Raw genomic sequence first — 26,732 nt, forward strand, 5'->3', positions numbered from 1 at the left:
TTGTATAAGAATGATGTCAGTTCATTTGTTAATAGATCATTTTATCATTTCGAATACATCATCCGTCCATGCGTCATTCCTAGGGCAGAACTAAGGTAGATTATCATTTCCTGAGAGAACCTGCCATTACGGCTTGCTGAATAGTGGTTGTTAACCTGCTCATATTAAACACAAAACAGCATACCCATCCTGTTCAAAGCAAATGCAAAACATCATACAATATTCGATAGTTGTGTCTCTAATTTGAAGTAACTTCATGGAACAAGTTTCCTGCAATACCGTGAAATAAACCTTACTAGCAATCATATGTTATGAGTCTAAAGCGCGCAGAAGTATCTAGTTTTAGAGACAAACATAGCTTAAATCATACACTTTACTAGCTAGAGAATTAAACATTAAAAAGAAAAGTAGAAAATTGGTATTATTTCTTTTGATTAGTGCAAAATGAAAAAAAGTGCCAGTTTCAAATTTGAAAAAGATAATAAGCAAGTTTTTGATACTTTACCTGGGCTGTGGGGTCGTAACAGGACTGGACACATTAATTGGAGTGGAGCTAATACGATTTGCACTACCTCCCACATCTGTCCTTAATAATGGAGCCACTCTATTAGTTGGTGTTAAAATAGGAGCTACTACTCCACTAGGCCGGTTTGTCCTAGTCACTCCACAAATACTTCGATCGTCTTGACAGGCCTAAAAACAAATATTCAATTAATATTTACAAAGCTCTTTTCGTTACCTTAGGCCTAAATTCCATATGTGGGACAAGAAAACAAGAACATAAGGTATTTTTCTATTAAAAACACTTTCACTCCTGGAAGGATTCGCTAACCAAAAAAGGACAAATGTTCAATAATTAGAAGATTATGAATGTGATTTTTGAAAAAGGGAAGTACCTAGCGATCTTAGGAAAACATTAATTAAACAACTATATAAAAAGGGAGATAAGAGTGAGTGTGGTAATTGAAGCATTAGTCTGGTCTCTGTTGGTAGCACATTACTTAGTATCAAGAAACTTTTTACACTGAGAGATGCTGTAAGGAAAGTTTTAAGGGAAGAACAGCGCTGTTTTAGAAAAGGTAGAGGATGTGTCGACCAAATTTTCACTCTTAGGTTAATAATTGAGAACTTCCTGAGTTATCAAATGCCTTTAGTCCTCAGTTTTATAGATTATGAACAAGCTTTCAATTCTATTGATAGAAGGGGTTTAGTAAAGGTTTTATCTTTGTATGGTATCCCCCTTTATATGGATCATTTTGATGGATTTGTCTTAAGAAGCACAGAAAAGGCATTGGGAGACCATGGAATCAATGGGAGGGGGGAAATCTCCTGGACTTAGATTATACTGATGATTTAAGTATCCTAGATCAAAATTTGAGCGAAATAAGTAAACTTTTAGAAGTTTTGCGAGTTTAGGGTGCTAGGATAGGTTGGAAATAAATGTTAACAAGACTAAGTCAATAAGACTAGGAATAAGTGAAGATGAAAAGGTGACGTTGGATAACGAAAAGATTGATCAGATGGGCAGCTTCATTTATCAGTAGCATTATTAGTAAAGACGGTGGGAGCAGTGAAGATGTTAAAAGTAGAATAGCCAAGGCTAAGGGTGTTTTTTCACATTTATAAAACATTTCTAAAACTAGGAATATAAGTCTGTAAACCAAGATTTGAATATTGGAAGCTACAGCCATGACAGAGGTCAGATATGGCTTGGGAGCATGGGGGCTCTGAAAAGCGGATGAAGATTTGCTAGATGTTTTCCAGAGAGAACGCCTACGATCCTTAGAAGTAGTAGTAATAGCATTGAACATTATAAATATTTTAATAACAAATACTAAATTATTGAAAACATCAGTGCAGGCCCGGAAGTATTACGGTTTCTGTCAATTTTTCATGTGGAGATGTTTTGGTGGAATTATCCAGGGGCTATTTTCCACGTGTTTTGATTTATGGGAAATGATTTCCGCAGAATAGGGGATCTCTGGAGTGACCGAAACACCGATTAGATATTAAAGTCTTATTCAAACGAAAGAATACCAAGAAGAATTTTTCAGGGTGAATCGTTCGCAAGCAATTTTACAGGGAGGGAGTATTTTCAGCGAGGATGGAACTGTCAGGAGGGAATTTGACGGAGGGAAGTTTTAGTTTATGTTGAATGGAGTTTCAACGAAGGAAATTTCCGTGAGGGGGAGGGTCACCCCTCCCTATATGAAGGGTGTCCCATCCTTACCTTGCTTTTTACGCTAAAGTTTGACTGTTTGTCCCAATTTTTTAAGAGCGTTTACTGAAACTCAGAAACTCTTTAATTAGAATAGGAAGCTTTTTTAAAAGTGCTAACAGCTTTAGCGTAAAGAGTAAGGTAAAGAGGAGGGGCCAACCCTTGATATAAGGAATAAATATTTCAAAATTAATTTACAAATTTTGTTTTTTATTTTTTATGTATACGGTGAGCCAACTTCGAACCTGCATCAGTTGAAAAACGTCCAGAAATTAAATAAATAAAAAACTTTTTTAATTGAAAGTAAGGTTCAAAATTAGAACTTTAAGCGAACAGAAATTATTCCGTATATGAAAAGGAGGTGCCCCTCCTCAACGCCTCACTCTTTCCGCTAAAGTTCTTATTGTTTTATAGAGTAGAGTTGTGACAAAGAGTCATACTTTAGTGTAAAGAGCGAGGTGTTGAGGAGGGAACAGCACCTTTCATATGCGGAATAATTTATGTTCGTTTTAAGTTTTAGTGTCGTTCTTTACTTTCAGTTAAAAAACTTTTTTTTTCATTTAATTCAAAAAAGAAAAGCTTATTGCTCATTGCTTACACATTTTTTTTTATTGGGAAGTAAACAAACATTTTTCGGGAGGCAAATTTTCTCTGGGGGAATTTCCTGTGGTGGGATGTCCCCTCTTTAATACTTTGCTCTTTACGCTAAAGTATGACTTTGTATCCCAATCCTTTACGAACAAAAAGTGAAACACAAGGTTAGTTGAATTAGAATAAGATAGCTTTTTGAAATAGCGCTAGCGTGGAGAGCGATATTTTGTGGAGGAGTGTTCTCCCTCTATCGTAATTGTTTCTATTCGTTTAATCTTTTATTTTCGATCTTTACTTTCAGTTTTAAAACAAAATACATTTTTTGTTTAATCACGAAAAGGCACAAACGATTCTCAGGAGAAAACATTGAAATGCCGCTGATTTTGAATAGCCAAAAATAGCCAGTAGTTTATTTTGCTTTATCCTGAGGCTTAGCCCGTGTAATTTCAAATATTGATTTTTATGGGAAGCATTTATATCACCGAAGCTTGTTTTTATCTTACTAAATGTTTGGGAAAAGATGGTACAAAATACTCTAATTACAATTTTTGCTATTGAACTTGGGCAAAGCGAAGAGCTAATTAATTTGAGCAGAAAAAAAAAAAGATCGAAGCGAAATCATTATAATAAATATAGAAAGTGAAAACATCGATGTATCGTTTATACAGATTATAATCCAACACATCCAATTTAAAGTGAAACATCTCATCACAAATCTTATCTAAGAATGGCCTTGAAGCGAAACAGTAGTTCGCTTTGGATGCATGATCTTGTTGCCTATATGCAGTTTTGCCTCTGCATCACCTTTGTCAAAGTGTCGTTAATAGGCCATGCAAGAGATAATATGACGTAAATTATGGAAATAAGGTACACAATATTTCTGGGGTTCTGACAATAACTGAACTGGTGGTCTTCTCCAGCCCCTCTAGTACCAGCTAGTATATATATATATATATATATATATATATATATATATATATATATATATATATATATATATATATATATATATATATATATATATATATATATATATATATATATATATATATATATATATATATATATATAGACTATAGCCATTCTTCCAGTGCTGCTTAGTGGCCCTTATTCAAGGCCAACTTATGAACTATAGAAATCCAAATACCTTGGGAATCATATAATAATAAAAAATTGTCACTAGTCTTTGCAATCATCTTTAAATGGAAAATCTTACCTCCACTTTGAAAGATTCGTCTCCTCTGCAACCAGCAGAAGTTTCATCACCTCCTTTATCATTGTTGATCGGATCATTCCCACTACTTTCAGCACCAAGAACTAGAGGGCGTCTCGAACCAGCATTTAAAGCACTGAAACTTGAATTCCTATCAAAGCTTTGGTGGGCACTATTTGAGGAGTCCAAGGAAAGTCTTGCTGTAAATATAGCGTACATATTACACTATGTTTTGGGCATTTTAAGTAGCTCAATTTTTTTTCAATGAGAGAATATTTATTGACAAAAATACAGAAAAAAAAAAAAATGCAAGTTTGCCAACAAGCCATATAGCTTCGTAACCATGCCTGAAGTAGAAAAACACACAATAACAGATTCTTAAATTAACATAGATGAGCAAGCGCATGTAAACAAAACAAAAATCCCTTACAGGGGAACAGGGGGACCAGGGATTTCGGTCACCACCTGAAACACTGTTTCATAAAACAAAAAAGGGTCATACGTAATACACACCAAAACAATAGTTTTACAGCAACCTACGTAAAGGTGACCTATATGCCTCTTGAGTAATGTTATAAGGGTCTCCCATATGAGAGAAGAACATTATGGCGTATCAAAACAGTAGACCCTGCAGACCACCTAATGAGTTCTCTAATTACTGGCGGATGTCTCATTGTAATAATGCCGAACACTCTCAGACACACCAGTCGAACTGCAGTAGCATTTTTATGCTGTTTATCAAACTACGTCGTGGGAGCAATATACGCCTTCCTTATTTTACTGATGAACACTGAGCCTAGTTCGATTCGCCAAATATTCAGTATGTCACAGCTAGTACCTGTCTTGTCATCTAGCACAGGAGTTACAAAATCTTCCATCGAATCAAAACAATAATTCTAGGCTTTCAATATGTTTTCAGTTTTCTGTCTGCTGGCCTATACTAAACAAAAGTCAAGGTTCGCAAAAAAAAATTTGCTTAATGAAGTGGTATAGGCCTTCTAAATACATGACCAGGCCATCATCATCTTTGTGGCATAGCTCCCATAGGTGTCAGGTCAATATTACAGAAGCGTGTGTAAAAATAGGGATAGCATTGTCATTGAACGCAACCAACTTTAACACTGGGTATGCAAAACCGAGTAAACTGTGATAAAAATTAAACCTTGGTTTGCTCCGAAGCGTAAATTTAGATTAACAAGTGGTTTTGGTTTCCAAAAAAGATACGAAGTATCTTTTCTATATAGAAGAAAAGTGTTCTTGTTTTAGAACGTAAAAATTGTTTATAATTAGGTCGGCTATGCAATATAGGCGAGGCATCACAGTGAACATAATTGATTATACACTAAATGTTGGTTTATTACCGAGCACATGCTGTATGTGCTCATGGATTAATATTATTAATATAATGTCATTAATATGATGCATTAATGATATTAATGCATGGGCATTAATATCAACTCAACTTAGCTACTTGTCTTTTTAACAGCTTTTAGCTTACTTGAGAAATAATATTCATTGACTAAGTTTTTCTGATAAAGAAATGACTGAAATTAAAGACAAAAAGTCAAGGCCTCATTTGAGGTGACTTAGCCTGCTGTACTTGCCCGGGCTTGATATAAATATATTGATTATCACGTTATTTCCCATTCAGCTGGAGAAATTGTTACGCACAATCGTTTCTAAACGCGTTTTACTCATGAGTGTTAGTTGTTTTAGCGAGTGGTAGGCGTGGTCTAGAAATGAAGTTTTAAAAAGGAAATTTCCTAGTGCAAAATATAAACATGAACAGCTAAGATGAAATTTTAAAAAAATTTGCTTTTCTGTCCTAAAAGATTTACCAAAAACAAAAGAGAAAAACTAAAACATTGAAATTAAACAAAAACATCCGTAAATACACTAAGAAGTTAGAATGAATAGCTATAAAATATAGCATGACAGTTACACGCTTCCATTTTTGTCTTAAAACTTTCAAATTTCCCAATTTCCTAACACCTTTTTAATAAATTAGAGACAACATTGTTATGCATAAATTTCCTTTTTTTTATATTTCTAGTTAGTCCAAATCCCAAGCATAAATTCACCTTCTGAGCTAGAGAGTAAAAGGTGCTGCAAGTTTAGAAGGTGCCCCCCTCTAGTAATTTTATGCATGCAAAGACCAGCGCTATATCCTCAAGTTATTGACGATACTACACACCATACTATAAAACAAGAAAATAAGACAACATCTCTTCATTTTCAAATTTTCATTCCTTAACTTTAAACTTACAGTTTTTTATTTGCATATTAGCGGCTTCTTCTCCCACTTGGATTTCATTCGAGTCCAAAGAATGAAAGTTATTCAAGGTGTCACTCGAATGAGAATTTCTGAAAAATAAAATAAGCAAAATTATAGAAGTTAAAATAAATAATTAATGTATACAAAGTATTTACAACGACGAACTATGCCGAATACCCAGGATCATTCTCATGATTGTACAGTTAAGGGGGGATGTAAAATCTTGAAATATCGTGATTTTTTATTGTCAAAGTGGTGCATAAAGAGTTGCTAAATTAGCAATGGTAACTCAGGTATACATGACTAGTTCAAGGGGTTGAAAAGCTGTAGAAGGATCTTCATAGCGGTTCTGGCGAGGGAGTGGGAGTCAGACATCTGAAGAGTATATTATTTCGCACAGTTTCTCCTGGAAGGCGGGTGCACCACACATACCAGTCTCGTATAGTGCGATTCTTGCTTCAAATAGAGACTGATCTAGGGGGTGGCTCCCTGCCCCTGACTTTGGCATTTTTCTTTTGTGCATTTCGGACCCTTAAAAATAGATGCTTCATTCAATGAGATCCCTTCTCCAACGAGATATCATAGCTTCAAAGTGATGAGGTATCTCTGTTTGGTACCTCTGTTGAGGTACCAGACGCCACTCAGATGAGTTTTTCATAAATATTTCGGGCCTTTTGACTGAAAAAGCTTGGTAAAGTAGCTAGACAGCTTTGGGGTGCCTCTAATCAAATAGGGTAAAAATAGGGTTCATTTTTAGCTTGAGGGCAGTACTAGGACTATAAATCCTTCCTAGCCCCCAAAGCGTTAATATTTTTACGACCACATGCAAGTTATATCCTAGCAATTTTTACATAATTGTGGGTTCACAATTTCTTTACATTTTCTGGGTTTATAGTTACAAAAATATTATGATACTTTTACAACTTAAAAATTAATTTAAAAAAAAACGATAAAAAAGATATTGACATAACAATTAAACAGATTCTTGATAAGCTTGAATGAACTCATAAGCTTGACTGTTGTAGTAAGAGTTATAGCATGGTTGGTATTTCTTAAAACTTATTAGGGTCTATCAAATTACCTTGTGTGAATTCTACTTTTTTATTGCTATTTCTATGAACTAAAATAGCAGTTTTACCGTTTTTTCTTGGCTAAAGAAGCTGTAATTGTCCATAAAAATAAATAAATAAGAAATTGGCAAGAAAGGAAAATAATGAAAAGACAATTTTTGATGATAATTTGCGATCATACTTTGCTATTAAAAACCAGGTTAGTTCGTGTTTTTGAAGATTTTCAACTACAGAAAACCAGAATCAGTATATGGTCAGCCTGGTGTAAACAGCCTCAAAATATGGTAGAAGTTTCAAAATTTTATGAACAGAGCACATGCATAGTTTGAGAAAAATTTTCTAATCCCGGATTTTCAAAATTCTGCTTTTTAGCTTTGAGTTTCCTGAATTGGGTTCCTTCTCAAATGAAGGGGGTAAATTTTAGGAGTCCTGCTCGATGATAATATGTTACTACAGAATCCCAATAAAAAAATTCTGATGTAACTATCAAGGAATATAGGTGTTATGTGTCAAGTTGTGATGAAAAACTTAAAGCAAATGCTTTGAGATTATATTTTAAAGTTTTTATATATCTCTCTTGCACAGCTTTTGTTATTATCAATCATTATTTTGTATTAGAGCAGCTACAGAGTCTGCAATTCAGATGAGCACTTTTTTGACGCGGAAACCTAGCACTCGCCTTGATGAGAAGGTAAAAAAAACGTACAAGCTCCATTCGAACAGCGTAGCCAAACCTACTCTATAAAATGGAGTCAATTAAGCACCATCCTGAGTCTCCAAAATGAAAACTAAAGAAAGCATACCAAAAGTCTAGATTTACCTTTGTCTTTGGAAATAAAGAGAGAGGGCTGTCTCAAGAAATGTAACTAAACTAAATAAGCAAAAACAAATATATTTTAGTGTAACTGGACAGCAAACTCAATACTTCCATCGTAAGAATATAGAGAGTAACCCTCTAGCTTATATATATATATATATATATATATATATATATATATATATATATATATATATATATATATATATATATATATATATATATATATATATATATATATATATATATATATATATAAATGTAAGCGAAGTCCACCAAAGAAAAATTATGATAATCCCAAAATACGAGAAAAGTTTTGCAATTCAGCACTTTTAAACTGGAGCACGAGCCCCCTCCTGTTCTAATTAGCGTTCTAATCTCCAGACTTTGAACTGAATGCAGATATACTACCAACTGAAAACCCATCAACCAAGTGTAAAAACTCTTTGACAGAAAGAATTCTAACAGAAGCGCAGATATACTACCAACTGAAAACCCATCAACGAAGTGTAAAAACTCTTTGACAGAAAGAATTCTAACAGAAACTACTCTTACAAAGATAGGGGATAATTAGATTGCATTCCACTTTTATAACCATTTACTAACATAAAAAAATCGAGAAAAATTATCCCGGTGCTATTGGATCCTCCCTAGCCCCCAACTTTCAAAAACCGTTTAGGATGTTCAGGCCTGAAAAGTCAGCTTTTGAATCCCTCTGGCCTCCATTAAATGCTCATACACAGGTGTTCCTACCTTTTTACACCAAAATGTTCCTACTTTTCTTACACCAAATGTTCCTACATTTGAGTGTTAGGGGTACACACCCCTAACACGGCCCCCAAATAAATTTATTGACGGGCACCTGTATTTGCTTCAGACGGAAGGCATTTACAGGCATTACATTTAGACAAACTTGTAATCCAAATGTGAAAAAGAAAAAGAGAATGTTAAAATTTTACAATCTAGGATTTTCTTCAAGGGGGAAGGTCAGAGAGTCCAAGTACAACGGATTGACCCTTGCACTAACTTCCTCTGATAACTAAACTCAAATCTTTAAAATGGGATAGTTATAAAATGTTAAGCTTTTAATTAGGTAATATAAACAGTTTTGTCTTCGCTTTTTTTTCTTTTTTTAAATATCATTAGCTAAAGAGGAGAAATAGGAACTTGTTACATGGATAGTGTACTTGAAAGAAAAAATTAGGAAGAAGTACATGAAAAGGAATATTTTCGACAAATGATTGGTACTCAGAATGAGTACATAAATGGCTAAGAATGCTCAGGGTGGGGGGGTGTCCTTGAACGTATGTTTTGTCACCAAAGGAATCCCTATTATTTATTTTGGAGAATGATACATTTTCCTGAAGTAATCCGATGAGCATACATACATTTTCCTAGCCTTAGCTAGAGATAGATAGGTATATAGATCGAGGAAAAGGAAGAGGGAGAGACAGATAGAGATAAAGAGGAAGATTGTGAGAGAGACCGGGGAGAGGAGAAGAGGGAAGAAGGGAGAGAGAGAGAGAGAGAGAGAGAGAGAGAGAGAGAGAGAGAGAGAGAGAGAGAGAGAGAGAGAGAGATATCTTACCATCAAATTTTATATTAAACAAAGCAGAATATCATACTAATTTCAACACACAGATTAATCTTTGAAAGATGACATTAAAAAAGATGTTTTCCAGGCAATGTGTCTGGCTAGTTTGTTCTCCCGTAAAATTTGGGATAATGAACATCCACTCATTTAGCAAAAAAGGTACGTATCTATGAATGCATCAAAACAAAGAAAAAAAATATCAACGAAAACTTACTTGAAGTTTGTTTCAAGAGAGGAGAGTGAAATAATCGGCATTGATCGGCGGAACAGTGCCCCAGGAGGTGTCTTATGATTTTCATTTTCATCCTCTTCCAATAAAGCATGAGTATCTCCATTCATCATATCTATTAACAAGTAAAATAAATGCTTAAACGAAGCAGGGAGAAGAAAAAGGAGACGATGAAGAAGAATACAGCTTAAGATTATATCAACTTTTCAGATCAAGTCAAAATATACATAGAATAGAACCTTCATTTTTAAGGTTAAAAATTTTAGCGATCAAAGAATAAGATTCATAAAGAATATAACGAAAGGATCAGCAAACAAAAAAAAAACTTCCAAAGGAAAAATATTGCGTTAACGAAGAACAAGAAGAAAAAATAATAGAAAACACATTATAGAATACATTAGATTCTCAGATTAAGCCAATATATATATATATATATATATATATATATATATATATATATATATATATATATATATATACAATCATGAAAAGAGAAATTACCAATGCAACAGCACAAACACATAAAAAAAAAAAAAAAAAGACAGACAGAAGGAGAAAAGGAAGACTGTTTTCCTAAATTAGTGATTAATATAGACCAGCACTTGAATGAGGCCTTAACGCTACTCATCCATACAATCACATAGGTCAAACAGCATAGCCAAACACAATCAACCATAAAGAATAATCCATGGACAGGCAGTCATGTCGTCAATAAGTATATATATATATATATATATATATATATATATATATATATATATATATATATATATATATATATATATATATATATATATATATATATATATATATATATATATATATATATATATATATATATATATATATATATATATATATATATATATATATATATATATATATATATATATATATATAGACTAGATCTATGTTGCATGGGCAACGTGAGGTATTGTGGCAACCTTTGTTCGGCTTCGCCGAGTAAAGTGTTGCGAGAGCAAAACTTTGGTTTTGTTTCCTCGCTTCGATTAGACGCTTAAGTTTCTTTAAGGATCTTAAAATAAATACTAGGTACACCAACTCGCAAAAGTTGCAAACCCCTCATCGCTGAGGGGTTATTACTTACAATACAAGTCCCCTACATGTCTTATCACTGGAATCAAATTGGTCTTACCAGCATATACACCGAAAACAAATAATAGGTACACCAACTAGCAAAAGTTGTGAACCCATCATTACCGAAGATGATTATGAGCAAACAGCCTGTTACTTAAAACTCCCCTATATGTCTCACAATTGGTATCGGCCTATTTTTGGTTTCAGTGTGTACATTACTACTGAAGTTGTCAACCCCTTTAAACTTTCAAACTGGTATATCTCATGAAGGAATTTTTCTACCAAAAAATGGATGATATATACTTCATCAGAAGCTATGCAGATATCATTTCTCTATCGCAATCCCAAGTGCGAAAAACCGAATGATAAACTCAGCTAAAACCACGAACAGAAATGGGTAGAAACACAAGAAAAACCTTCCTTTTTGGCCCCAGGCAAGAGTTCTAAGAAGCTTTCCAAAATGCAAAGTCATATTCATCAGTCCGGCATAAGGTCCACATTTTCCGTAAAAGCCGCAGAGGCTAGACCCTTACCACTTTCTAGGAATAAGCTGAAATCGGGGTGCTAGGGGAAAAAACACGACCAAGTGTTGCTCTCGCAACACAAATATATGGGTGCTACATAGAAGCTTTATTTTCAAGTTCGAAACATTGGAGTGCAAAGAAATAAGACTTAAATAGAATATAGAGAAAGGTTAAGTAAAACAATATGGCTGTAAAAAAAACTGTATCTGATAGGAAATATATGTCAACCTAGTTGTGAGTTTTATAGGGATTTATTAAAAAACAGATCTTAAGAAAACTTCTTCTACTAAATAAGGGATATCATCATGAATACACAGATCGGTAAACATGGAGCAGTCAACATTTCTGACCTACAAATAAAGTGGACTAATCGATGCCCTTTTTTATGCTCTTTCCAATATAGTAATCGTTTTTGTCGCAAATTTAATTTTAAACCCTTTTTGAACTTTGAAAATGATAATTTTTTAAAACGCTATGATAATTTCTTTCTGTAGATTTTGGGTATAAAAAAGGCTTAAAACACTTGTTTCAACTTACTTTTAGATTATAAATCCATTTTGTTAAATTTATACAATCCACAAGCATTGATTTATCAAGATTAAGTTGAAAAAAAATATTCAAAACGATTCCGCAACGTTTTCTTCTTATTCTATTAGTCCATTTAAATAAAGACAATATTTTTGACAAAATGTCGAAAAATATAAAAGCCGATGGATAAAACATGGTAGATGGGAAAATGGCAAAATTGTTTTTGAATTTATTTATCAAACTTAATCGTGTCAAATGCAACAGATGTCCGCTTGTAAAAAGAATATTAAATAGCATGAAAAATAGAAACCTCAGTTAAAAAACAAATCTCCTAGGTATAAGCTTTTACAAAGATTTCAATACCTTGAGGAGAACTCCTCTTCTCTGACCCACTATCCAACGAAGCAGAGCCTGATCCTGAGCTGATTGATGAATTGTCATTACCATCCAGCGGTTCTGTTCCATCTCTGTTCCTTGACCGTGACTAGAATCATAAAACGTATATTCAGAGAAATACTGTAAATCAGTCATCTTAAGACTGTTCTGCTAAGTTGACAACATGACAAAACGGCTTTTCAATCGCAAGAGATATTCACCGTGCATTGTTTACGCTATAATATTAAGGTGTTGTACACGTGACTGTTTAACAACTAGGCAACATGGTAAACTTACGGCACGGAAGTAAGGAGGCTAGGGCTGTTTTAAAAAGTTTTAAAAACATTTTAAGTTTTAATTTTCACATTTTAATTTAAGTTTTATATATATATATATATATATATATATATATATATATATATATATATATATATATATATACATATATATGTCTGATGTTGTGCTGAAGACAGCCCTTGGACATAGGGCCGAAATATCCGTTGAATTGAATTCCACTGTCTTGGAAAAATTTCCCTGTTGTTTTTAAGTTGTGCTCGTTTAATATTCGCTCCTCTGACAATACACCCCTCCCCCTCATGTTTCCAAATATAAGCCTAGGCTACATAAAATACTTAAGAAAATACTAATGGTGAATTCTTACCTAATAATATGTAGCAAATTTTAATTAATCACACTGTCATATTTCGTTCTGTTTTCATACACGTTATTAAATCATTTTTGATAATATGATTTCATTCGATGTTACAAGATTCTCCTGTATAAGACTGAAAAAATGGCGGTATAAATTATACACTCGGTATCTATATTTACAAACGTTTGAGAAATCCTATCGATTAACAAAATTCTTCACATACTCTGTTATTTTTCCTTTTTTTTTAAGAAGTCTTGTGAATAAAATTTAATATTACCAAAAATTTATTTTAAACTAAAGATGAAAATGGGAAAAAGATGACAAACTTATTGATAGAAACTTACCCCATATTATAAAGTAAAAATTTCATTAGTAGTGTTTTCCTAATTATGTTTATACTACTACTACTACTACTGCTACTACTACTACTACTACTACTACTACTACTACTACTACTACTACTACCACTACTACTAATAATAATAATAACTCACTGCAGCACCAAGCCGCCTGACACCAAAGCAGCTACGCACGCTCCTCCTCCAACCTAATCTATTCAAGGCCTTCCTCTTCACACCCTCCCAGGAAGTTCCCATTCCCTTTAATCTTTATTTATGACATCCTCTCAACCCAGACGAAGATCAAAGGACAATTTTCGGCAATCTGTCAACTTTCATCCGTAGAACGTGGCCAAGCCATCTCAACCTTTCTTTCATTATAGCTTTAGAAAGCGGGATTGAACCATATTTTTCGTACAACCTACTGTTTGAAATACAGTCAGTCAGCCGGGTACCCAGAATAATCCGTAGGCAATTTCTCTGGAAAACAATTAGTAAATTTTCGTCCGGTTTTCGGAGCGCCCATGCTTCAGAGCCATATTTGACCACTGTCATCACTGCAGCTTCCAATATTCTAATCTTGGTTTGTACACTTACCTCCCTATTCTTCCAAACTTTTTTTAACTGTGAAAAAAACACCTTGAGCCTTGGCTATTCTACTTTTATCATCTTCACTGCTCCCACCGTCTTTACTAATAATACTATCAAGGTAAGTGAAGCTGCCATCCTGATTAATCTTTTCGTTACCCAAGGTCACCTTTCTTTTCTGGAACCACCGTGTTAACTAATAATACTACCAAGGTAAGTGAAACTGTCCATTGGATCGATCTTTTCGTCACCAAGAGTCATCTTTTCATCTTCACTTATTCCTAGCCTTAGTGACTTACTCTTTTTAACATCAATTTTCAAACCTATTCTAGCACCCTGAACTTGCAAACCTCTAAAAATTCATTCATTTTGCTGAAACTTTCATCTAATATGCTTAAACCATCAGCATAATCCAAGTCCAGGAGCGTGTTTGCCTCCCCATTTGATTTCGTGGTCTCCAATTGCCTTTCCTGTGCTCCTTAGACAAAGTCCATCAAAATGACCCATATAAAGGGGGATAAAACACAACCCTGCTTAACTCCTGATTTAATACAAAACGAGTTGCTAACCTCATTTCCTACCATAACTGCAGCAGTATTATTTTCGTTCATAGCACAGATCACTTTAATGTATTTCTGGTATACCATATAAGGATAAGACCTTTGCTAACGCTCTTCTAACAACAGAATCGAAAGCTTGCTCATAATCGATAAAACTGAGGACCAAAGGCGTTAGACAACGAAGGGACTTCTCAATTATTAATCTAAGAGTGAAAACTTAGTCGACACATCCTCTACCTTTTCTAAAACGCACTGTTCTTCCCTTAAAACTTTGTCTATAGCATCTCTCAGTCTAAAAAGATATCATATTACTAAGTAATTTGCTACCTACAGAGACCAGACTAAGGCCTCGATAATTACAACACTCACTTTTGTCGCCTTTCTTATACAGTGATTTAATTAAGGTTTTCCTAAAATCATTAGGTACTTCCCCTTTTTCAAAAATCATATTCATAATTCTCAGTAGCTTATTTCTAACCTCAGAGCCACCATATTTAAAAAACTCATTTATCACAATATCAGCACCTGCAGCCTTATTATTTTTTAATCCCTTTAGTACTGTCGCTAATTCTTCCTCACAAAACAAATCTTCCTTCACATCCAAGGTATCATAAACTTTTTCATTTTCATCTATATCTTTTGCTGTAACTGTATCGTGGTTTAGCAAATTCTCAAAATCTTCCGCCCATCTTTCTTTAACTCTTTCCTTATCACTAATTGTGGCCCCATTCCTATCTTTAACTGGGACTAGTCCGGATTTACAACTCCCTCTCAATTTATTAACATGCCAGTATAATATTTTACTACTATACCGTCTAACTGCATTTTCCAGATCTTCAGCTATTTTATCCACGGCCTCCACTTCACATCTCCTTAGTTCATATTTTAATGCTTTCACCACTTTCTTTACATTTCTTTTGTTTTCATATGATCTGTCACTCAGATAATTCTTGTACAAACCCCTTCTACTCTCTATTAAACATAAATCTTTTCACTAATATTCCTAGTTGTAGTCTTAATACTCTTCCCTAAGACACCATCAGCAACTTCACAAATTGTTTTTCTAAAATTATTCCGTCCATCTTCCACATTGTCAAATTTTAAACTCTCAAGTTTAGTATTCAACTGTTCATGGAAAGTTTCTTTCAAATTTTCATTCTGGAATCTACCAACATTATAACTTTCCGGGAGGTAGTTACCCTCCCTAAATTTCAGCTTTAAATTAACCTTAGACACTACTGGTGATCTTTACTTTTAACATCAATAACACCACTACTACACATCCTAGTATCTTGTATTGATCCTGCTAGTCTTCGGTTTACAACAACATGATCAATAAGGTTTGCTGTCTTACCATCACGTGAACACCATGTCGGCTTATGGACCGTTTTATGACCAAACATCATATTGGTTATAACTAGATTGTTATGCCTAAAAAATTGCAAAAGCCTATAGCCATTACTGTTTTCTTTTCCTACACCAAATTTACCTAGGCTAGGCTACCATCTAATTTTCTTTCAACCAACCTGGGCGTTAAAATCTCCCACCTAAAACACAATATTTCTACCTGGTACACTATCTATTTGCTCCTGTAACTGTAAGTGAAATTCATCTGAATCACAACTATCTCCGTCAGTTGGTTCAACAGGGGCATATACTACTATAACTGATACCCTGAACTTTTTAGTCATAAAAAGAGCAATTAGTATTCCATTATTAATACTTTCCAAGCCTAAACAAGACTTAGCAGCTTCCTTATTCATCATGAGCCCTACTCCCTGTCTATGTACCCCATCCCTCCTACCTGAGTAAACAAATTCTATGTCACATAAATTCATGCTTCCTACTTCTGGGATATGAGTTTCTGAAACTCCTAATAAATCCAGTGCAAACCATAGAATTCTTCAGTCAAAGTGTCGATACGATAGTCATTTTTTAACGTCGTAACATTCCAAGTTCCAATTTTCATGTTCTTTAAATCATTGAAATTATTTTGACCTCAGGAAAAACAATGATCCCGGATACCAGTGCAGGACAGGGACCAACATATCTTCTCAAGTCTACACCGATTGTCTATGCATATGTTGGGGACCATTAAAAGAGGGGGGGGGGGGGGATTTTCAGAGTTGATTAAAAAAAACATTAAAAAAACAAAAAAAAAACAAGGACACAGAGAATTTGGTTGCAAAATTAAAAAGAAAAGAATGTTGGGAATATCAAAAAGAAAGACTTTAGAATAAGCGGAAGCAGAAATCGATTTATCATGAGATGAGTTGCAAAATAATTACAAAAATAAAAAATGTCACGAAAACCAAAGAAAGAAGTTTAAAAAAAGCGATGACTGAAATCAACTCACCCTGGGGACTCGATTTATCAAATCCGTACTTGCTTTTCTCATCTTCCTCACTAAATTTGAACCAAATCCTCTCCTGAAAAATTGGCCGATTATTAGAACATTGCCTGTAAAGCGCATAAAATATGGACTCATGGAACAATACTTGTAACTGATATTGAAATACTTGCTGTGTATATCATGCGACAGGGATGAAATACGATGAAATAGCATACAAAAATAACTGTTTTTAAAAGGTTTTTGAACGAAAAAACTTGGTGTTTTCCAAGACTAATATATGCTTCCATATGAAACTATCACTTTAATAAAAAACAAAGCCAAATCTTCGCTCATTCTAAGGTATAAAAACAAAACGTGAATCAAATACCAAGAAATAGATGTACAGAAATAAATTACAGAGAAGATCAGTGAATATAATATATTAAAAAGTAAATATATTTACATAAATCCTGCAGATTATCCACCAAAGTTAAAATCTATTATTAGGTTTTTACTAATAAAAAGTTTATTTTTTACTAATAAAAACATTTGTTAAAAATTAAAAGTTCTAGTTGCCTTTTTAAATAAGTTGTAATTTTTTTGTCAACCTGAAATCACAAATTCTGTTTGTTTTATTAGAATGAACGAAGCTATTGTGAATGGAATTTTACAAAGGGGGGGGGGGGGGGGGAGGGGAGGAGCGTTCCCATAAAAAGCTTCAAAAGCTCTGAAGAAATTATAAACGCGTTTTTAATCTGTACATTAGGACCACGTAAGACCTTTATAGCGAGACCCTAACATTCTAGAAAAAAAAATATCTAAAATTGCTTTATATTCAAAAAAATTACGACAAACAATTAATCATCTGTTAACATCAATAGATTCGACAGCCCCTCTTCTTCATTTAGGTAAAAGCCGTGCTAACAAAGACAAATATAGATTAAACTCAACTTAACATCTAAAATTTTAACATCTAAAATTAATAAAAGATTAAGTAAATTAGTAAAAGAAACATTTTAACCATAGAAGTTTCTTCAGGATTAAGAAAATTTTCAAGAAGACGTTCAAAAACCACAATTAAACATGATTTAGCATCATAAAATAATAACATGGTTCAAGGATTTGTTGTGGGGGTGGGAAGCAGGGGAAGATATAACCTTCTAAACTAACTTCAGCATGACCTTGCCACATTACGGCTATTTCAATATTTGTTGTTAAGGAAAAGAAGACATTACACAAAAGCCGACAAGAAAACATGCAAGGATTTATAAAGAAAGAAAAAAGCTTACTCGAAGCTACGTGTTCCACCGGCAGTGCTGGAATTTGAAAAAAAGGTAAAGTAAGTAAGAAGAATGCATAAATAGTATAAAAACAGAGATAGAAAAAAAGAAGATCAAACGGGATGATAGGCTCGAAACAAGCGCTAAGGGGGCTATAGGGGGGAGAGAGAGAGAGAGAGAGAGAGAGGAGGGCGAGAGGGGGGAGAGGGAGAGAGAGAGAGAGAGAGAGAGAGAGAGAGAGAGAGAGAGAGAGAGAGAGAGAGAGAGAGAGAGAGAGAGAGGAGGGCGAGAGGAGAGAGAGAGAGAGAGAGAGAGAGAGAGAGAGAGAGAGAGAGAGAGAGAGAGAGAGAGAGAGAGAGAGAGAGAGGAGAGAGAGAGAGAGAGAGAGAGAGAGAGAGAGAGAGAGGAGAGAGAGAGAGAGAGAGAGAGAGAGAGAGAGAGAGAGAGAGAGAGAGAGAGAGAGAGAGAGAGGAAGGCGAGAGGGGGGAGAGAGAGAGAAAGAGAGAGAGAGAGAGAGAGAGAGAGAGAGGAGGGCGAGAGGGGGGAGAGGGAGAGAGGGGGGGGGAGAGGGAGAGAGAGAAAGAGGTTTTGCAACAATTGAAAACTTTGCTACCTTTTCATATTTAACACTCTCAATCCAATCATAGTTCAGTACCTATAATTTCGTCTAATTATACCGGTGCATTCATGGTCATATATCCTGTCTTTCGATTCACAGTCAATTCATAGGCTTATTCATATTTTAATCCGGACACAGATGTGAACCAGGAAGGTGAAAGGGCAAGGTAGGTGGTACTCTCTCTAAAAAACTCGTTTTCTCTCACCCTCAAAGCACTGAATAATACTAAGTTTTTACAGGTCATGGTTAATTTGTCTTTCGATTAGCCAACGGTACATTTTACCGAGCAAATTAATAAACTGTTCGCTCAGCCGTCTATGCTAATTCAGAGGTTTAAAGATTGCTCAATTGATCCTTTTATTGATAGAAGTCTCTATTTGATTAATATCCTAACATCTCGGTAAGATTTGATATTTTCTGGCAAACATAAGTAACAGCCTAAATGAGTGTCTATTTAATTTTAATAGATTTTAATATAATAATATTAATATTTTAATAATTAATAATATTAATAGTTTTAATAAGATTTTAGAAGATTTTAATAATTTTAATAAGATTTTCTGTTTTTTTGCTCAGGTGAATGTTGAGATCATTCAAATTGGCTTAAAAGCAAAAATATTTTATATTATTTCGCAAAAAAAGAATCACTAACCATTTTCAAGTACTAATCGTTTTTTACAGGGAATATCTTTCTATTTGTACAAAGTTAACATTCAGTCAACTGCATTATTGCAAATCCACAAAGCACAAAACCTAGACTTATTCAGAATGACATCTGAGATACTCGTTTTTACTGTTAGGCTAAAAGTATTAACCCCTTAGTATGGTATATACTACGACGTACTTATTCTCAGGCCTTTACGGTAACACTCATAGAACTATTGAGTTTCTGATAAACTATTGAGTTTCTTACTTTTTCGAACAATTGTTATCCATCCTTTTATATTGATCCATAATTTTCTCCTCTAGCTTTTCTTTCTGTCTCATAAGATGATTTAGCTTATCCCTGAAATTAACAGAAAGAGGTTTTTAACTAGAAAAATAAACACATTTGCATCTGAACATTTGAAAACATATTGTCCTGAAAACAGTATGAAGTAGACGAGACAGAGACAGACAATATTTGCAAAAATAATCCAATTATATTCTTCTTTAAGCTGCTCCTTTGGTAATGCTTGATCTGGATTACAACCACTAAATTCTGCAGGTTTTCATTTAAAAGTAAATATTAATATTTCCCTCTCCCTCAAAATAAAAAAAAACAAAATACACGCTTCTTATATTTTAAGTTTTTCTGTGAATTCATTTTTCATGTAAACAACAACTTTTTAGATTGTAAGTAAATTTTTACAGCTTCCCATAAAAATCGGTTTAAGAGTCAATAAAACTACAACCCCACCTTTCTTAAAATTATATATTTTTTTTGGTAATCCAATTGTCACGTAAACGACAATTTATTATCAAGCAGTTCGTGGTAACGAACTGTAAGGCGCGACCCGGCTCAATAGTAACCGAAACTCTAAAAAATGGAATTTTGATACCAATAGTTACATCAAAAGAATCGTATTTTAATGCTGATTTTAAATATATAAGTTTCATCAAGTTTAGTCTTACCCATCAAAAGTTACGAGAAACGTTACCTGAGAAAATATGCCTAATTTTAGAAAATAGGATGAACCCCCCCTAAAAGTCATAGAATCTTAACGAAAATCCCACCATACCATTCAGCGTATTAGAGAACCCCACTGTAGAAGTTTCAAGCTCCTATCTACAAAAATGTGGATATTGGTATTTTTTTGCTAGAAGACCGATCACGGGTGCGTGTTAATTTGTTTTTTGTTGTTTTTTTTTTCCAGGGGTGATCATGTCAACCCAGTGGTCATAGAATGTTGCAAGAGGGCTCATTCTACCGGGAATTAAAAGTTCTAGTGCCCTTTTTAAGCGACCCAATAATTTGGAGGGCAGCTAGGCCCCCTCCCACGCTCATTTTCCCCCAATGTCACCGGATCAAAATTCTGAGATAGACATTTTATTCACCATAGTCGAAAAAAATAATAACTATGTCTTTGGGGACGACTTACTCCCCCACAGTCCCCGTGGGAGGGGCTGCAAGTTACAAACTTTGACCAGTGTTTACAAATAGTAATGTTATTGGGAAGTGTACAGACGTACACTGCAACTCCTTGCTTACAAATCTTCAACCAATCTACCAAAACTACAGCGACCTCTTTGAGGTCTAATATTCATGATATGCTGAAGTGGAAAGGCAGGATATGTGAGTGTCAAAAACCGTGGTCTTTTTCTTTTTTTCGAATTAGCCCTTAATGCCACCTTGAATCGGTATTCTCGATGATTGTCATCCTTGAGATTTTTTTTTTTTCAATTTAGATAAAAAAGATTCGTTTCTCAGCCATAGACTATTTCCATAGTTTCTACGAAGAAAAAAATATAAGAAAAATATACAGGAAAAGCAATCTCAAGCTTCTTATTATAATTTCTTTTTCTTAAGCATAATTTCTGAAACTGGAAAATTAAACTGTTTCATAGTTGGTTCGGTACTAAGAAATTACTATTCAGTGATTTCAATGCCCGTGAGTGTACACACGCAAAATTATTTTGTGTCAAAAGCGTCTTAAAATCATCATATTGATCATTTTTTGTACCGCAGCCATAAGTGATCGCTTCAACATTTTTCAAGTACAGTTTAATTTGATAAAAGTGTGAGTAGTGAAAACTATACTATTTTTGTAGAATACAGGAAGATATAATACTATGGCCTTTAATTCTTTTTTTTTCCCATTTTTTTCAACTAGCTTTTTTATACAAGTTTGATTATATAGTAAACAAAAATCTGTCCAAGATGTAATTGCTTACCCTAGCCTATGAAATAAGATATTAAAAAATGAGGTAAACACACAAGATATGTGGAAGAATACTGACGTGAACGATTTCTCTTCGGTGTGGTAATGATCCCTATCTTCCAGAGTTTGAGTTAGAAGGTCATGATATTGAGCCAAGAGTAAACTCACTTGAGACATTAGGGATCTTCTATCTTCTTCCAAGGCTGCATTTAGCTGAGTCAACACCTTAATAAAAAGTAGAGTAAACAAGGAGAGTTCATTTGTATATTATTCTGAACACAATGGTAAGCCAAAGCTATATGACAAAGTAGCATAAACAAGATCATCAATAAAACAAAAATAGTATCAAGAAGCATAATGTAAAGAAAAGGAACATTATAGCAGCATTTACGGAATGAAATATTTTAAAAACACATGGCACTAACTCCTTACAATTGACACATTAAAGAATCTAGTAAAAAAAAAAAAAAGAAAAAAAAAAATCCGTCTAACCAGTGTTCTTTTGTTTTCAAAATAAAAATTAGTTTCCAAACTCGAGTTTACACAATATATATGACAGCAGGAACGTCTTTAACCGATCTCCAATGATAAGATAAAACATGATATATATATATATATATATATATATATATATATATATATATATATATATATATATATATATATATATATATATATATATATTTATATATCGTATATATAAATACGAAAAATATACACAACAACTCCTTATTAAAGATTTCCTTATTCTAGATGATACAACGTCAAATGTTACATCATTGTAAATGCAATTTTGTTTTGACAGTGTCTTCGGAACTACAACGGATCGATAATTTCTTTAAGAATTTACCTTTCTCTTATTATAAATGATGTAAAGCGTTCTTTTAAGGATATTATTGGAACTAAAAAGGACCCATATTCCCTTTGAGGACATACCCTTCCCCTGGCATTCTGAAAAAAGATGGTAAAAATGGAATTTTGATACCAATAATTAAAAAAGGAATCGCATTTTCATGTTGATTTTAAATATATAAGTTTCGTCAAGATTAGTCGTACACATCAAAAGTTACAAGCCTGAAAAAAAAATGCCTCATTTTATAAAATAGGGGGAAACGCCCCCTAAAAGTCATGTAATCTTAACAAAAATCACACCATCAAATTCAGCGTATCAGAGAACCCTGTTGTAGAAGTTTCAAGCTCCGATCTACGAAAATGTGGAATTTGCATTTTTTTTTTTTTTGCCTGAAGACAGATCACGGATGCGTGTTTATTTGTTGTTTTTTTTCCAGGGGTGATCATATCAACTCAGTGGTCCTAGAATGTCGCAAGAGGGCTCATTCTAACGGAAATTAAAAGTTCTAGTACCCTTTTTAAGTAAGGCCCTTACTTTTTAAGTAAGGCCTCCTCCCTCACTCCTTTTTTCTCAAAATCTTTCGATTAAAACTATGAGAAAGCCATTTGGCCAAAAAAAATTCATATGCAAATTTCGTCTTAATTATGGATGTGCGGAGAGCCAAGATCAAAACATGCATTAATTCAAAAACGTCCAGAAAGTAAGGAGCGACATTAAAACTTAAAACGAACAGAAATTACTCTGTATATGAAAGGGGCTTTTCCTCCACTACGCCCCGCTCTTTACGCTAAAGTTTTTTATTGTTTTAAAAAGTAGAGTTAAGAGAAAGAGTCAAACTTTAGCGTAAAGAGCGGGGCGTTGAGGAGGGAAAGCTCCTTCCATATACGGATAATTTCTGTTCGTTTTAAGTTTTAATGTTGCACCTTACTTTCAGTTAAAAAAACTTGTTTTTTTTTATATTTAATTAAAGTAGGAATAAAAGAGAAACAGGGATACATAGACTAAAATATAATTTTCTCGAGTAAAAAAAAAAAAAAAAAAAAAAAAAGTAGGGGAAAGGGGCTGAAAAATCTCCGGTTGAATGTTTTCAGCCATGGTGATTCCAACATTACGATTTTTATTTTAATCCTGCAAAAAAATATTTTGCAGTTTAGTTTGACTCTATACAAATTTATAAAAAACATATAGAGATAGACATAGGCTTTAAAAAGAGCTCTTAAACAGTCCTTTGCGATGTTCCGCTACCCCGATTTTGACAGGTAAAAAAGGGGGAAAGGACACATCAGTGCTATCAACGCTGAAATATGTTTTTTTTTTTTTTATTCTTAAGATAGAGGGCTGAAAACCTCTGATTGAGGTTTTTCGATCATGATGACTACAATGATATGCTTTTCATTTCAATCTACCACCCATTTTCAGGTTTTCGAAGATTTTTTTTTTTCAAAATCTTCATAAATTTGTTTTCATTATTACTTTTTAATTTTCAGATTCTCCTAAAGAAATTTTATTTCTAATTCATTTGAGAGATAAAATTTGATTTGATAGGTTGATATTGCTGGCAGATTAAAAGTTGGATATTTTATAGTCTGATATTGTACTTTTATGTAAAATGATCTAATTTTAGATGAGGAAGTACAGGCAGATTGAAAGTTTTCTAATTCATTTGAGAAATTTGATTTCTCAGATGAATTAAAAGCAAAATTTCTCTAGGAGTTGAAAAAAAAAATGTTACGAAGTTTCTCTAGGAATTGGAAAATGTTTGTTAAGGAAAAATCTCGGAGGGGGGGGGGGTGATTGACCCCTTTCCAGATTTTTCCTGAATTCTAAAAATGTAACAAAAATGGATATAAACAAATTTTTGATGATTTTTAGAAAGTTATTTTTGTAACCCCTCCCCCTCCCTGGCAACAATTACCGAACCAATGTCAAATAGCAATAATTAAAAATTTATAAAAATTAAAAAAAATATTACGAAAATTTAATTAAAACACGTTTTTTTTCAGTTACCTATGGGTCGTCGTTTGCTCTTTGCAGGGTTGCAGTAATTGCTGCAACCGGTATGAATACTTTAACAAGCAGTAATACGTATACAGGAATACTGTCGCTCCCACGGAAAACATCTTTCATTCCATTCATTAAACTTTTAATCTGTCAGCGCTTCCCCATTTAAAGTTAGATCATTTTATATAAAATACAACCCTATCAAATGATTTTAATTCATTTGGAAAAACTTTATTTCTTTTATAGGCCTATAGAAGTTATCCTTACATAGTTAAATATCACAAGCAACACACTATCCAAGCAAAATGTTTTGTAAATGGGTGGTCAGTGCAATAGAGCTTGTAAATTTACCGTTCTTAACTTATATAACTACATTTGGATAGGAACAGAACATAATGCCCCTAGCTGCAAAAAAAACAACTGACTTTCCCCAATTTCCTGTGGTGCTCCGTAGGCTACTAAATTAACTCCTGAAACTTCCCTTATTGCCCTTAATGAGACACTCGCATGCATTGATTATCAGATTAGGTGTGGAGAAGAATTGAGAATTTTAAAGTGCCAAGGGTAGTGAAAATGAAATCTGATATTTTGAATCAGTTGAGTGGAAATTTATACAACCAAAAATATCTTGAAAAAATTAGGAAATGGTGGGAATTCAATTTAGAAGGAAACAGAAAAATGCCTTCGTCTTGATAAACATCCGATCCATTTCCGTTTCAGATCAGAGCTGTGAAATCTTAGGTAGCGAAACTATATTTGAAATAAATGCATGCTTTCTGTTTATGCTTTGTTGAAGTTGTTCTATTGGTACTATTTTTTGAAAAATATCCCGAAGAGTTGTTCGTTTAACCAAAGATCCACCAGAATTCAAATAGTAACGTCAAGTGGTCCTTTATTCCTTGGCAAAATTCATTCTTTTCTGTCTCTAGAATTTAGCTCTACTCTGTCTTAATAAAAACAATGTTTGGCTTTTCAGAAACAATGGTCATTCACATTAGTGAAACTAAGAATTTAATTAGTTCTTACTTTATAGAGATGACATCACGTGACCGACTAATGATGCCTTAAAGAAGCAGCAACAGGACCACTCTCTTTATAACATAGGGTGGATTCTACGTCACGATCAAAATTAATGATGATTCTTTTTTTTAACTGAAGTTTGTTCCACGTCGCAAAACTTAAAAACTTAGGTCCCGCCTAGTAGTAATTTATGTTCCCCGTTTGTTAAATAATTTGTTTATCTAAATTCTACTCGAAAGTTGAAGTAAAAATGGGCGGGACATAATAAGTCTTAGTCGAATAGAAAGTTGACAGAATTACACGCAATTAATACACTTAGGGATAATAAATATTATCTCATAAATTTTGGTTGATATTTCTTACTCATGAAAGACAATTAACATTATATACTTTTATAGAGATATCTGTAGTGCCAATCACACTACTTGACCCCAAATGAGTTTATTAGCGTATTTTAAACAACATCTTCTGATATTAGCAAACTTCCGACTAAAATTTGATTGAATTAAAAGAATCTTCATTCATTGGGGTTAACAAAACATTTTTGGGGATTCTCGTTTAGAACATTTTAAATCAGGGTCTCTTTGCTAGACCTAGGCCTATCTCGGAAAGTTTGGTAACGGTTGGCTATTTGGTGAGACTAAAATGGTAAATTTCGAGTTTTTTTTTTAAATCACTTGGTTGGTGTAAGTTGAACATACTACCCAGTGTGAGAGTCGCTTGAATCGATTTGATTTTAGGTTATTAATCGAGCCGTCCTGGCTGAGTGGTTAGTGGGCGTGGAATTATGTGTCCAAGGGGCACGGGTTCAATCCCAGTTCTGACCAGTTATTTAATTTGGGAGGGGGTCAGTGGCGTGACTCTGTACGGTCAGCCAGAGTCGACACAGCTCTAAATGGGTACCTGGAGAAATCTGGGGAAGGTAAGCAGGAAGGGTGTGTAAGCACAGGATGGTTGGCCCCCCTGTTGCACTTCCTGGCTGAAGGGCCATGAAACGGAGATCAGCACCGCCGGTTTGGACCTTAAGGGTCTAGTGCCGTCTTACTTACTTACTTACATTAATCGTTCCAGGGACTTTATGGTTCATGGAATAACG

The 26,732-nt window shown here is 33.9% G+C and overlaps 1 protein-coding gene across 1 annotated transcript in view; it reads right to left on the reverse strand.

Moving 5' to 3' along the window:
• The window catches only part of LOC136030663 (girdin-like), a 260,328-nt gene that overhangs the window by 14,480 nt on the left and 219,116 nt on the right, over positions 1-26,732 (reverse strand). Inside the window, exons 31-39 of the mRNA XM_065709731.1 lie at positions 21,842-21,987; positions 19,815-19,907; positions 18,292-18,318; positions 17,027-17,099; positions 12,521-12,641; positions 9,993-10,122; positions 6,289-6,386; positions 4,026-4,222; positions 506-693 (exon numbers count right to left, since the gene is read on the reverse strand). Coding sequence (XP_065565803.1) covers positions 506-693; positions 4,026-4,222; positions 6,289-6,386; positions 9,993-10,122; positions 12,521-12,641; positions 17,027-17,099; positions 18,292-18,318; positions 19,815-19,907; positions 21,842-21,987 — 1,073 coding nt within the window. The remainder of the gene's footprint in view (positions 1-505; positions 694-4,025; positions 4,223-6,288; positions 6,387-9,992; positions 10,123-12,520; positions 12,642-17,026; positions 17,100-18,291; positions 18,319-19,814; positions 19,908-21,841; positions 21,988-26,732) is intronic.

Source organism: Artemia franciscana, chromosome 8, assembly GCF_032884065.1.
Source record: "Artemia franciscana chromosome 8, ASM3288406v1, whole genome shotgun sequence".
Classification (NCBI taxonomy): domain Eukaryota; kingdom Metazoa; phylum Arthropoda; class Branchiopoda; order Anostraca; family Artemiidae; genus Artemia; species Artemia franciscana.